Source organism: Ambystoma mexicanum, chromosome 2q, assembly GCF_040938575.1.
Source record: "Ambystoma mexicanum isolate Mex_15411 chromosome 2q, UKY_AmexF1_1, whole genome shotgun sequence".
NCBI lineage: Eukaryota > Metazoa > Chordata > Amphibia > Caudata > Ambystomatidae > Ambystoma > Ambystoma mexicanum.
The window spans coordinates 418,660,807-418,675,714 of NC_090924.1; the positions used below are offsets into that span (position 1 = coordinate 418,660,807).

Consider the following 14,908-nt stretch of genomic DNA (forward strand, 5'->3'; position numbering starts at 1 on the left):
TGGAGAGAACTTGCTGGGATTGAATCTGTTAAAAGAATTAAATGCAGTGATTTATTGTTCTTCTGATGGAGTGCGCTTGACAATTTCACCACAGCAATTTTCTGTCTCGCAATTCTTGACTAGACCTTTGCCGCCAGAATTCATTAATGTACCAGAGAGCTTATGGGCTGTTGACGACAATGATGTCGGTGTTTTACAGATTGAACCTGTTAAGATAGTTTTGAAACATGGAATTGAGCTGCCACGCATTCCCCAGTATAAGATTTCAGTTGAGGGGGAGCAAGCTTTGAAATGCATTGTTTCCGATTTTGTGCATCGCGGGGTCATTGAAGAAATTTCAGGCAGTTTGTGTAACAGTCCGATTTTACCCGTGTACAAGAAAGGCGATAATGCAATTCCATTCCGTTTCATAATTGATTTGCGTGCCATTAATAAAGTTGTGGCTCCACAATTTCCAATTGTGCCTGATGTAACGACAATCCTAACCATGATTCCAGCTACAGCTACTTACTTTAGTGTGGTGGATCTAAAGAATGCTTTCTTTAGTATTCCTATACACAAGGATAGTAGATATTTGTTCGCGTTCACCTTAGGGGGGCGCTCGTTCACATTTACTTGTGCACCTCAAGGGTATACAGAGAGTCCTAGCATTTATAGTAGGGCTTTGAAAGAACAACTTAATACCCTTGAATTGCTCTCTGCCTGTACTTTGCTTCAGTACGTTGATGATTTGCTTTTAGCTGCTGGCTCTGAGAGTGCCTGTAAGGAGGGCACTGTGTTATTGCTTATTCATCTAGCTAAGCATGGTCACAAAGCTTTGCTTAAAACATTTCAATATTGTTGCCAGGAGGTTGCCTATTTAGGCTATCTCCTGTCAAAGGAGGGAAGAAGATTGACACCTGAACGAATAAAACACATTTCTGGCATGTCTGTCCCAAATACACAGAAGGAAGTTAGAGCCTTCATAGGTATGGCTTCTTACTGTAGGTTGTGGATCCCAAATTTTTCACTAGTGATCAAACCAATGTTGGCTTAGACGAAGAAGGGCATTTCTTCGCCATTGCCATGGAACGCGGAACACCAGCAATCGTTTGACTTGCTTAAGACTGCATTATGCTCTGCACCAGTTTTGGGCACACCAAACTATGAAAAGGCCTTTGTGCTGTTTGTGCATGAATGTGATGGATGTGCTTTCGCTGTATTAACGCAGGAACATGGAGCGAAGAATAGGCCGTGCGGTTACTTTTCTTCCGCCCTTGATCCTGTAGCATGCGCTTTGCCAAGATGTTTGCGAGCTGTCGCTGCTGCTGCTGCGTCTGTAAAACAGAGTGAGGAAATGGTCCTAGACCATGATCTAACCCTGATGGTCCCTCACTCTGTAGATGTTCTATTGAACCAAACTCAAACACAACACCTCACCTCTGCATGGTTGACAAGATATGAATTGATCTTGTTTGCTCCTCACATTCAAATTAAGAGGTGTTGTGTTCTTAATCTGGCTGAACTCCTACCTTTCCCGCAAGATACTACTTGGCATCTTCACTTGTTTCCGACACATTGCTTCCAGCAGGAAGTGATGACATATTGTTTCCGGATCAATCAGTACCGGGAAAAGTAAGGTACAATCTGCGTCCAAGAAAATAGACTTACAGCACGGTTTTGCCGTGCATCTAATAGACTTACGGCACGGTTCGGATGTGCATTTGAAGAAGAAAAGGATCATTGAGGGCTTGTTTTTGCCCAAATTTGAGAAAGGGGATTCTGTTGGCTAGGGTTGTGGAAGGACTAAGAAGTCGCTCGATCAGGAGGTCGCCAGCATCGAACATTGGGGTATCCGTTTGAAGTCTACAATGCCTGCTACCGCTACCGCTCGTATGGGACTTGTAAATAAGGGGGTGACCAACCGGGACGATGGACAAAATGCCTGGGCTCCGAAAATGTGTTGCTGTATTTTTATAATGATATTTGGGTTTTTAATAGTCGCTGCCTTAGGATTGTGGTACCTTGAGGAAACTCATTCTTTAGAACTTTTGTTACCTTTGAAAGTACACCTATTGTTCCTACTCCTGTTGTATATTTGCATACTCTATCCCCTAGGGACACTCAGCATAGACAAAGGTACCACAATAACGCTTTACTACTTATCATGAATGCTACGCGTGCCATTTTTAATAGGTCTCACTGTTAGGTCTGCTCACATTTACCGCAACACGGGGATAAGGGGCTAAGTTGGTATATTCATCCTTTACCTTTGACAACTGCTTGCTATGCTTCTCTTAGAGCACTGTTCTTTGGCCGGTGGAATGATAGCATCTCAGGGAACTTTGATGGCACCAATTTGAATAGTTTTGAGAAACGTGTTTTGACTCCCCTGGGATGCTCGCTTTTTGAAAACAGGAGTAAACCGAATGTTGCTTCTATTAGGCCTTCTGATAAACTGTCTCATCCTTTCCAGTCTTTGATTTCCTTTAAGATGGCTCCAATAGGCAATAAGGATGCCATGCCTCTTTCTTACACTGTTAATCATAGCCCCGATTCAGTTTCCTTTTGCATACAGAGGAATGGAACTCAGTCAATGGGAAATTTTCTAGGTTGTGCCAACGTTGCAAATTTGACTGGGGAAAACAGACCTTTGTATGTAGGCTAACCTGTCTACTTTGTCTGCTGTAATGTATCATTCCCATGGTTGCCCAGGGATTGGCAGGGAACCTGTTATTTAGGGATCCTGTTACCTGGGGTGTTTATAGCTAGTACAAGAGAAGTTTCAAAGGCTCGTCCATGGCGGGACGAGAATGGTGACACCCCAGCACAAATCTTGGGAGATATAGCAAAATCAGTTGTGCCATTTTGGGGGCAGATAGCGAATTCGGAAGACATTAGAAAGCTAGCGAGAGTACTGGAGAGAACCATCAACCGGACCATGGACATACTCTATAATATGACGTTAGAACAGAAGGCGATAAGATTAGTAGCACTTCAAAACCGAATGGCATTAGATGTCATTCTGGCTGAGCGTGGTGGAGTGTGTACATTAGTGGGGTCTGCTTGCTGTTTTTTCGTGCCAGATTCCTCCCCAACTATCTTCAAGGCAATACAGAATCTGCACGTCCTTGGTTCCGAAGTACATGTTTCCAAGGGAAACTGGGATCTTAGCGCTTGGTTCTGGGACTTCTTGCAATCTTGGGGTTGGAAGGTACTTTCGGTCTTGCTGATTATTTTGGGAATCCTGTTGTTTCTTTGTTGCTGTATTCAGTGTCTACCTGGTATGTGTTCGATGCTAGGGGGATGTTGCTTTAGGACATAAAGTGTATGCCCCAGACAAAACTTCTAAAGAATATGTGTTGAAAGAAATTTTAGCAAATGACCTAATGGCAATAGATATTTCTGACAGTGATTCAGGGTGCATGGACGATGATGCATGGAGTTATTTGCAAGGAGATCTAAAGTAGTTTTAGCACTTGGCATAGGCCAAAAGGAGGGTTTGTCAAAAATTATATTGTGCCTCCTATTACAATAAATATATATATATTGGCCTACGCCAAGCTGCTCGAAAGTCATTTGCGAAAGAATCCTTGTTGCAAGGTCCTGACCTTAAAATCAATGTAAGCCGCCATTTTAGGTTCATCCTCCATTTTAGGATTCGCTTTGTAAAAGTCACCCTGTGAGTTAAAATGGTAGACGATGTCATTCCAAAATACAACATGGCCGTCTTGACCTCTGTACATAGCTAATATGTAACTTGCCTGCAGGTCACTTGTTGAGGTCGTGAACTGAGACCTTGTCCTTCGTGTAAAGAAACTAAACCACGAGTATACTATAAAAACAATGTATTCAAATACTGAACATAGAACACATGTTTAACCACATTGTATTACTGTTTAAGAAGACTAACATGGAAAATCCCAGATCACACAGTTGCTGTATAGGCTTGTTGATACATGTATTAAAGGCAAACCAGTTATATGCGGTTGTTCGAGACTTGGCACGAACCCTAGATCGGTGATGTATTAAGTGGAATATTAACCCGAAGTGGGGCTGGACATCGTGCCCACAAAGTGTATAAAAAGCCAATGCATTCTAATGTACAGTGTCTCTCACTGAACACACTGAACCATGCTGGAGTTCGTTGTGTTGTACTGAGGGCTGATAGCTATCTGATTTTGCTCTGTTTTTGTAATTGGATTCAGTATAAAAGTACTTTGTATGTTCCTTTGTAACCTGTGTTCGGTGTATTTCCTTTTGGGGTACTCAGCCTCGATATTTTGATTTTGTTTTCACACACTTATGATGGTATGTCCTATACCCCATAAAAATAATCCCTCCCGCCCCTTGCGCTTTCGTGCATGGGTACACTCACGTATCCTTTTAGGTGATTCTCCACTTCTCTCGACCTCAGAGTCTCCCTTGAAAGGCCAAGACTTAGTCCACGGGAAGGCAGCACCGGACCAGGTGGACCTTCGGGAACTCGGCATCCACAGACCTCCTCATACTGGAGCTCTTTGTACTGGCCAACGGACACTGTCCCTCACTGCGTCGGAGCACGGCTGGAATTCCCACGCTTGGTCGATAGGCTGAGATATCTCTCTGGGGCCTCCAAAAAGGAGCCGGGGGTCGCCTCGAAAACTCACCAAAAAATTACAAAAGTAGTCAAAAAAGCAGTGTATGCCGATGCAAGAAGTAACACAGTTTTATTCAGGGCCCCAGACGCAGCTGGGGCAGCAAATTCAAACAGATCATGAAACAGAACTTTGTGAAAAGGCCCTGTTAAAGAAACGCCCCTAAATCGGCACATTTTATACAATGCAAAGTAATTAGCATTCGTGATCGTGCGACATGAAAAAATCTAACCACACAAAGCTGATTGGTGTTTGCACTTTGAACCCTTATAGAAAAGCATACATTGGTCCTCATGAGAAGTTTGACGATCCGGAAATAAGGGAGCCGGTAATCTCACTGGCACCCTTGTTTCCAGACCGGCAAACTAGGGGTTTACTTGCCTGGGACGCTGTGCCCAACAGGTCTGACCCTGCCGGGCGCAACGGTCATGGTAAGCAAACCCATCACGGAAGCACCTGCACATTTAACAACGGTGCCAATAATTAATAAAATTATTGGTGCCTGACTTCCCGGCCGCCAGACTTGTAATAGCCCAGTGGCACCGGGAAGTCAGGCGCCGGTAAATTATTACGTGGTCCGCCGGCAACCTGCCGGTAGCACCGGCAGGGTTACCGCCGGACCCGTAATGATACCCATTATGTTCAATAATTGGGTCCACCGACCTTTGCACAATCCACCCCCAATTCCCACAACATAAAGTTAATTTGTTCAAATATTTGAGACAACCAGCAGAACTTTAATCAACCGCCCTTGTCGCCAAATCCTGGTTCACATGAGATCACTACCCACCATGTCACCATCAGAGCCTTGAACCACGCACACACTGTTACAGAAATGTTGCATATCGGGGACACTCTAACACTTTTCCCAGGCAAAATGTACTATGCAGCTATTTGAAACGCTGTGGTTCTTTTCATATCCATTAGAAAATCACATTTTACAAGTGATTTTTAAATATAAAATGGTCATGCATTCATTGCGTTTTGGTGGAACCTGTGAGCTCTAATCCATGACCTTGAAAAATAACATCCATTTTGTACTTCTTTCAGCACTTGCCTGGGATTGCAGACTCTGCACTAAGTCACAGCTGTTCAGGTCTCAATTATACTAACCTGTGCTGTATTTATGGATTTGTTTTATTATGGGTTTTATTTAGTGAGCATCAGGATGAGCCCCCTCCCTTTTTACAGTGCTACTCTCGCAGCTGAAAAATGCGTTCTTTTTTAGCGTGTTGGACTCGCATCTTTATTACAGGACAATGAGGACAACATTTTGAAATCTGTAGAAAGCGGAGACCCGGTCATGGCAAGCACGTAGTCTCTCCAAGGTTGATTGCCAGTATGGGGAGGAAAGGTGCTGTGAGTGCACAATGAAGGGTATTCTGGTGTGTATGGTTGTAAAATGGGGGAGGAGGACATGGGAATTTGGAAAGGAGAGATGGCCAGTAGCTCCATTGATGGGGGGAAGCTTGGTAAAATGCTAGGAGAGAGAGTGACCGTGAGCAGCAAAGGCTGGAACAGCAATGAGAAGAGCCCTGGAACATTGACGGCCGTAATTACATCCTAAACCTTTTGAGGACTGTCATTGCCATACCTTTGAGGCTAAGGATTTTGATAATCATTGTGACAAATCCTTGGATATCGTCACTTCTCCAGGATGGGTATCTCCTTCCCAAGAGGCCAGGGCGGTGAGGCTGCTACCCAATAGTCCCCCTTGGGGTGATACTCAGCGGTTGGATCTCATGGGAGTGATCTCCCCTATGGGACTAGGGTTGACTATCCAGGGAGAACGGTGTATGCTTCCCATCAGTCCCCTTCTCCTAGCCCTCCTTCACTTTGCCATCCATGTACATGTGTCAATGAACATAACAGTAGCAGTACTGAGATAAAGAATAGTCAGCTCCACCTTAGAGAGAGCTCTCAGGGAAATACTGGGGTGAGGAGGAGGTGCAGAGGTATGAAGGGCGATCCTCAAAAAAACTATGGAGCAGTCTAGTGTTTCAAGAGTTCTGATTGGCCAATACACAATAGAAGAGGGTAAACCAAGCAGGCATTCAGACCCTCCAAGGAGGATCCAAAAGTCTTGCTGCCTGCCAAGCACCATATTCTGCAGGGTCACTGCAGTAGTCGCACAAGCAATGGGATAGCACAAGAAGCCTAGCCTGGCAATAGAAGTACTTGCAACCAGCAAGCAAGACGCGACAGAAACCCAAAAGATAGAAGGGCCATTGGGGGAAGAAAGGATGGCAAGATAAACCAAGAAACCAAGGTCGGGGACCGCTACATAACCTTAGAGGCTGCCTTAAGTAATGTGGCAGGGTATTTAACCAGGTCTACAACCAACAAGATAGAAAGAGGAGAGAAGGGTATGGGACCTGCAACAGAAGTCAGAGGTCATCACAACCATTCTTCCTCATTTCAGTACCTGTCCAGGGGGTAACCTAGTCTGCCAATACGGGTCCGGACCCGCACCCAAAATAAGAATCTTGAGAAGGGCCTCGGAAGGGAGTAATTCCTGCATCCTTCATGAACTGTGACAAAGAGAATGTGAAGGGCCTGGGGAAGGGAGTCATTCCCCCAGCCTACATGAACTGTGACAAAGAAACTGGGAAGGGCCTGGGGAACAGAGGCATTCCCCCAGCCTTCATGCATTGTGACAAAGAGCCTGGGGAGGGTTTGGGAAATGGAATCATTCCCCAGTGTTCTTGAACTGTGGTAAAGAGCCTGAGAATGGACCAGGGAAGGGGGTGGTTGCCCCAACTACAGTGAAAGTGCATGCCAAGAGAGACCAGGGGAATGAAGCCATACCCCTAGGTGCTGTGTACTGTGAAGCTAAGAGAGATCAGGGGAGGGAAACCATACCCCCTGGTGTTGTGAACTGTGAAGCCTAGAGAGATCAGGGTAGAGAAGCCATACCCCTTGGTGTTGTGTACCGTGAAGCCAAGCAAAAGAAGCCCTGGGGAAAGGAGCCATTCCCCTGGCACTTTGATAATATTGAGAATAAGATAGCTGGAGAAGGGACGTATTCTCCAGGAGCACAAAATTGAAGACAACTATGGGCAATAAGGAATGATGTGTGAGTTGGATCTTTACTTTTTGAATTGGAAGTGAGAACTTTACAGCATCACAAGCTGGTACTCTCTTTGTATCTTGGAAAGGAACTGAGACCTGGGGGAAAGGAGCATTTTCTCAGGCAAAGCTCCCACATGCAATTGGAACTGTCGTACATTGTCCAGAAGAAGGGAACCATTCTTCTGGATCATGAAGATCCACTACCCCTTCAGTATTAGTTACAAGTGTGAGAGGCAGAAGAAGGCATTTTGACACACGACATAGACTCTTTTCTGTAACTTGGACATTTTGACAGAATCCTTAGTTCATTATTTGAGCCAGGGAAATTCCTCTTAGAATTGTGGAGGGATAGGTTTCCTCTTTATTTTGATTAAATACAAGTTTATGCTGTCATGGCAACTATGTGTCAGTCTCCTCCTTCAGCAAACGTACACCATCCTTACAAAAACATTGAAGAGCAGTTTTTTGGATGTATATCTGTAGATGAAATATTGTTTAATGCACATTCCCAGAATCCACATAGCAAATGTGAAGGCATCATGAAGCAAGACACAGACAACTGATTTACTTTTCTTAACAAAAGTATTTTATTTTAAATGTCAGGATATAGTAAGGCCTAACTTGCTCTATACTGAGGTGGGATTTCCCTACCTAAAGAAACTAAGGATAGTCTGTGTGATTAAGTTCAATTTAAAAGTCTGTCTGTGTGCAAAACCTATACTTGCCCTCACAAATAAGGATATACAATGTGTAGGGATGTCAGCACCAAAAGAAACATTGTTCAAAATAAAGTTCCGAGTTTCTTCCATCTCTGGTTTGCTTCAACTTACCCTTTCCCAAGTTCAAAATAGTTCCACAAAAGGCTTGAGTTTCCTTCCCAAATTGCAACACAGTTCCAAGATATCTCGGGGGTCCCTTCCCAAAGTTTAACACAGTTCAAGTCTCTTGACTTTCAACAATACTTCCAGTAGCACTTTATAATGCTTCAGACTCTGTAATCATTTGAACAGAATTTTCACTTCAGCACTTATACCACATAGTATTTGTCACATGGCTTCTCTTGGCTCTTTCTCAAGTCAAGCTACTCGGTCTTCGCGCAGTTGTCAGACTACAAGGTCCACCCATTACAGGTCACACAACCGATAACCTTTGGCACTTTATGTTGCTCTTGGTTTTCCCTTGGTTTGTTCCAAAATATGCGAGCGTGTCACTCGGTCTAGGTGCAGTTGTTGAACCGCACGGTTCACCCATTACATGTCATGCAACCGATGACTCATGAAATTTGGTTATTGATTTGGGTATCTTCCCTGTCAACCTGTATCAGATACCACCACTTAATGCCACTTTAATTAATGGTCTGCTTGTTTGGTCTTGATACAGTTTGTGATTCAGATACTCTATCAAGCCTTTGTCCAACACAGACCACATCTCCTTGAACCTATCAAGCCTTTGTCCAACACGGACTCCCTCTCGTTGAACCTGTGTCAATAATCAATGTTTGCTGTGTAATTCTTCTTGGCAGTCTTTTGGGCTTTGCCACAACTTGTAGATTGGAAGTCTTTTTGCTTCGCCACAACTTGCATTCACTTTCTTATTTGGAGCATCTCCTCTACCACCACTAGGTTTAAGATTATTTATTCAAGTTCAGCAACTTGCCTTTCACACTTGCTTTTCACTTAGTTCATAAATATTCATTTAAGGGCTTTCACTTTGTTTATTAATACTTCTTAGCGGTTTTCACTACTTCCACAATAGCACATCATTTGCTTTCCACTCGTGCTGTAATTTCACATTATTTCCAAAATATCCCTTTACTTCGGTAGTCAATTAAGTTGTCTATTTCACAAAATACTTGGCAACATGCTCATGATTCAAGGTTATCGGATTCAGGTTCCAAACCCCATTCTTATAAGTTTCAGTTTGATCATTAACAGCCAATGTCCAATTCCTGCCCCTGGAGCGCCCTGGTACCAGTATTCCCTGTTTCACACTCACCAGGTTTTTCTGCTACTATGGATGCCTTCCCTCTGTTCTCCGGCTTCCACTTCGCTCCTGGGTACGCGTCAGGAGTTCTGTGTTCCCCAGCTACAGTTCGGAACGTGTGGCATAGGGGACTGCAGGGGCTCCAACCTTCTCCCTGCACCTTCGGGACTCAGTGCCTCTCTCACCCCTCTCTTGTACCCAGCTTCTTCTTCACTGGCCCCTCTTTAGCCTGCTCCTCGCCTTGCAGCTGTGGCCTTCTATCCAGCAGGTTCTCCCTCTGCTGACGTCTCCTTTTAAGCACCTGGTGCCTTTCAATGGGTAACAGGTGCAAGTCCTTTGCCTGACCACAATTGTACCAATTGAATGGACATGCCTGACCCTGCATAGTCATCTTTCTTGTCCCAGTACTCTAGTGGTGAAATTGACTAGAAGTCTGCATCACTCCTAGTTGCCTCTTCCTCGTCCCAGTCTTAAAGGCATATGATTGTGGGACAGTGGTTGTGTGTGGAAGGGATAAGGACTTGCAATACCCTATGAAGGCAGTGGGAGGGTAAGACTCATTTTCATACAGGAAAGGGGATACCATGTCTCATCTGAAGACATCCTCTCCCCACTCCCCAAGGTCCCCCCACCCAGGTGATCCTCTTTGCATATCCACCCCCAGGATCGGGATCCAAAAGCAATGGCCTTTCTCGGGCCACCTGCAAGGAAGATCCAAGGGGAGTAAATGGGAGGATGCCCTCAAATTCCTCAAGCAAAGAGTACAAAATAGTAAATTAGACCACAACATTGTCAAACATATGTCTTGTGTTTTTTTATCTTGGTGAAGACCTACTTGGCTGCACGCTGGTAAGTTCTGTGTCAACTAGTCATTTAAACATAGAGTAACATTATATATAGGGCCTCACTTCACTTTCTGTCCTCACTACTAAAAAAGATCCTTACGTTCATTTTGGAATCCCTTTGAAGGCCCTCACAAGTGTAGCAATGCGTGTGTGTGTGTGTGTGTGTGTGCGCGTTTGGATGTGTGTGAGTGTGTGTATATATGTTCTTCTTCTTATGTGTGTGTGTGTGCGCGCGTTTGGATGTGTGTGAGTGTGTGTATATATGTTCTTCTTCTTGTCTTCCTCTGTGTGTTTCTAGTAACAGATGCCTATGTACCTATTTTCATCAGTCTCTGTTCATCTTTTCCTGGTTCCCCCAGTCTCTTCAATTGTCTTTTCCTTTGTTGACCATCTCCCATTACACCCTATGACTCATTGGTTTGTGTGATAGTTTATTTTCTGATTATGTTTTGCGACAACTACACAACTTCACATGTTAATCTTTTTCATTCTCCCCACCTCAAGCCTAATATGATTGAATCCTTTATTCTCTAAAGAGCATTTAGGGCACTTTTCAATTTCTGCTTACCCCGGAATTATTGGGGGAACCGATCGCATTGAGCAAAAAAAAATGGCAGTTTTCATTTCTGAAAAGCCTCTCAGCTTCTTGGCTGCAAAGCACCATGGGAATATATACAATTTGTTTGGGAGCAGGGGACACCGTGGTGTTCAATAAATGCACTTTTTTTGTATGGGAAAATGAATGGGACAAGGGCGAAAACTATTTTTTTCTGCTTCTTTTATACATTTTCCCTTTTTTAATACATTTTCCCCAAAATGTCCATTTTGGGGACGCCATGACAACTTTATCTGGGAAAACATGATCCAAATCCATTTGACACGTCAAACTTTATTGGGAGCCATGGGTGATATATAAAAGTAGTTTGTGAGCATCGAGCACACCCCTTCTCCATTACATTTTTTGAAAAGTATTGGACGGATTTACTCCCAATCTTTCATTGGCCTCATTATATGATAACAGCACTTCAATAACCAATTTTGTTTCAATTAAGTACATCCCCACCAAACCATCCTAAATATCCAATTGATCTAAACTTCATCGTCTTCTACTGTCCACTATGCCCCCATGATTTGAGCATTGTCCACTGACCTCTCTCCATTGCTTGCAGACATGACCAGTGTTCACTTGATCATGCCCTCCAACCATGTTGCCGACCCCACTTCCATATAATAGTGGACATTAAACCATGCACCAGGTCAGTCCATTTCTTAACTTTTACCCCATAACCAGTTCCTAGTGGCCATGGCCAGTGGCCATATTTTCTAGGGCATGGCCTTTGGCTATGCCACAAACAATACGCCCACTGACCATTACCACAGGGCTTGTTCACCATTGCCTACGACATGAATCATTGGCCAATTCTCCACAAACACTGTGACATAGCTTTCAGCAATGTCACTGATCCCATTAAGCAACCCAAAAACACAATGGCCCTTGCACAGGCTAGACCCAGTCCCAGCTATGGCCACAGGAACCATTCACCACTGTCCATTGCTTTTAACCATTCCCATGGCATTTTTGACAATCCCTAGGGCATAGCCTTCAGGCATGTTCCAGAACCCATTGACGGACCCTAATCACTGTGGAAAGTGACCAGATTGTGCACTTCACCCAACCTGCTCCACTATAAATCCACAGTTTACTGTCATAGCTAGAGTCCTCAATCCCTGGGGCATGGCCTTCAGCCATTTTGCCAGGCCCACTAAGCATCTCACACTCCACATAGTCCTCACAGCAGACCGTCTGCAGTGCCAAATGCCCAAATAATCTGGCCACTACCCAAGGCCTCAAGGACCATTGACCACTGTCCATTACTTGTCACCATGGCTGCTATCCAAAATCCATATACCATGGTCTTCAGGCATGTTGCATACCCCAATAAGCATCTAAGAGTAGAAACTGCACTTGCAGCAGACTGGACCTAGAGGAAACTTTAAAATCCCACAGACTGTGATTAGTGGGATGTGCAACATGGACCATCTATGGGTCCAAAGGTGGCACTAGAACTGGACTGCTACAAATGCCAATATCTAATTTTACATGCTTACTGGGGTCTTTAAAATGTCGGAAGACCATGTCCCAGGGATTGTGGAAACTGGCCACGGCTGCAAGCTGTCGACAGTGGTGAATTGTCCAATTTTTGGAGTACAGGGGATTGTGGAGCAGACTAGGTGAAATAGACAATATGGCCACTGGCCAAGGCGATGAGGGACAGTCTGTCAGCACTATTTGGTTTACCTATTTTTTCAACTTTTTTTTTTAAATCAGTCAGTAAAATAACAGTAAATTTGCAAAAGCACACTTTCGGACTAGGCTGCTACCCCTCAGACAAATTTGGTACACATTGGTCCAGTGGTTCTGTTTTGTTCCCATTACAGTCTATCCGGATTTCACAATTTTTGGAACTCCCCTGTTACTTTGTCCCCCTGATGGAACCGCACCAAACGTTCCAAAACAATTTTTCTATATTCTATATTTTTTTATGCTAAGTTTTGTGAATATTCATTGAATGGTACTAAATGTATAAGCCGCCCAAAAAGTATATACAACATTAAATAATGATGACAAGTGTGAAAGGCCTTTCAAAATATTTAATGGAAATATAAGAATAGTATGATCTGCTTGAGGGTGTAGTTTTGTGTTATGTGGTATTAATGTAATGTGTGTGTGTCGGGTGTGGGGGTGTATTTCTCCACCTATTGTGATTATCTCCCTTGTGAGCATTCTTTACTTATAGAATTATGCATAGTCTGAGGTATATGGAGGTTACATTGCTTAGCTTGCTTAGCTTTTAATTGCATCATGTAACTTAGAGTATATTTTGGTGCTTCACTCTACCTGTGTCACAATTTCTTTTAATTCACCAAATTGTATTCAAACTTTAACGTGATGCTATAAATGGGACAGAGCTGCAAGAGGGTATTTTAATCAATTTAAGCACATTTCTACAGTAGATTGGTTTGGTGAGCATAGGTCTGATGGCTATCTGGCAATTAAATATGTGTTCTTTACACTCTTTGTCTAGGAGTCAGGAAGTCATGAAGTCTTCACAATGTGACAACCTAACAGCAGTGACTGAATTTGTTCTCTCAGGATTGTCTGACCTCCCAGAGCATCAGATCGGCCTCTTTGTTCTTTTCCTAGGCATTTATTTGACAACGCTGGTGGGGAATGGCATCATCATTTCAGTAACTGCTCTAGACACAAAGCTCCACACCCCAATGTATTACTTTCTCAGAAATTTCTCTTTTGTGGATGTCTGCTTCACTTCCACCACAGTACCGAAGATGCTAGCCAACCTCCTCTCAACAAGAAAAATGATCTCATACCAGGGATGTATAACCCAGCTGTTTTTCTTTTTATTTATTGGAAATACAGAAAGTTTCCTCTTGGCAGTAATGGCCTATGACCGATACGTGGCCATCTGTCACCCTTTGCACTACTCAACCACAATGACCAAGACAGTCTGTGCTGTGGCAGTTGTCGCTTCATGGGTACTCTCTTCGATGCATTCATTGCTGTACAGTGTAATGGCATCTTACCTTCCTTTCTATGGATCCAACATAATCCACCATTTCTTCTGTGATGTTCCTCCACTCCTCCGACTTTCTTGTTCTGACACATCCACATACGAAAGGGTCATTTTTATCGAAGGCTCCTTAGTGGTGATGACCACCTTCCTCGCAATACTGTCCTCGTATATTCGCATTATCTCCACCATCTTAAAAGTCCCTTCTGTGGATGGGCGGTGGAAGACCTTTTCCACCTGTTCCTCACATCTTGCAGTTGTGGTTTTGTTCTACGGGACAGATATCTTCATGTACTTCAGACCTTCTTCCATGTATTCCCTTGATTATGACCGGGTAGTCAGTGTGATGTACACCGCTGTCTCACCAATGTTGAACCCATTCATCTACAGCTTGAGGAACAAAGAGGTAAAGGGGGCCTTGAGAAATGTTCTGACCAGCAAATGTTTTGAATTTAAGATATGAATGGTTTCTTCAAAACATTAATGTAGGAGGTACGGATGTTTTCTATATACATCTTCTGAACTGAACAGCTTTAACAATATTAAGTTCAGAAACCATGACCACATCCCACTGGCATTGAAATGACTCTATTGGCTTCCAGCTGCCAAGAAGATGCAATTTAAGATTCCTGCTTTGAACATAAGGGGAAGATTATTAGACTAACTGTCTAGGCCATAATCATCCAAACAGGTACATTGGATCCACTCTGACAAAAAGTCTTCTACGAAAGATTGCAAATAAAGAGAGAACGGGGAGGATGAGCATTGATATCTGACCACATAAAGCAGAAACACATATAAT

At 43.6% G+C, this 14,908-nt stretch overlaps 1 protein-coding gene across 1 annotated transcript; it reads left to right on the forward strand.

Annotated features, from left to right (window-relative positions):
* The first annotated feature begins 13,615 nt into the window (after positions 1–13,615).
* Positions 13,616–14,569, forward strand: LOC138568733 (olfactory receptor 1f45-like). The gene has a single exon (XM_069646517.1). The coding sequence runs from the start codon at positions 13,616–13,618 to the stop codon at positions 14,567–14,569; it is 954 nt and encodes a 317-aa protein (XP_069502618.1).
* Positions 14,570–14,908: the final 339 nt, after the last annotated feature.

What these genes read in the sequence shown, in the direction of transcription:
- LOC138568733 (XM_069646517.1), top strand. Translation starts at nt 13,616, where the DNA reads ATGAAGTCTTCACAATGTGACAACCTAACAGCAGTGACTGAATTTGTT.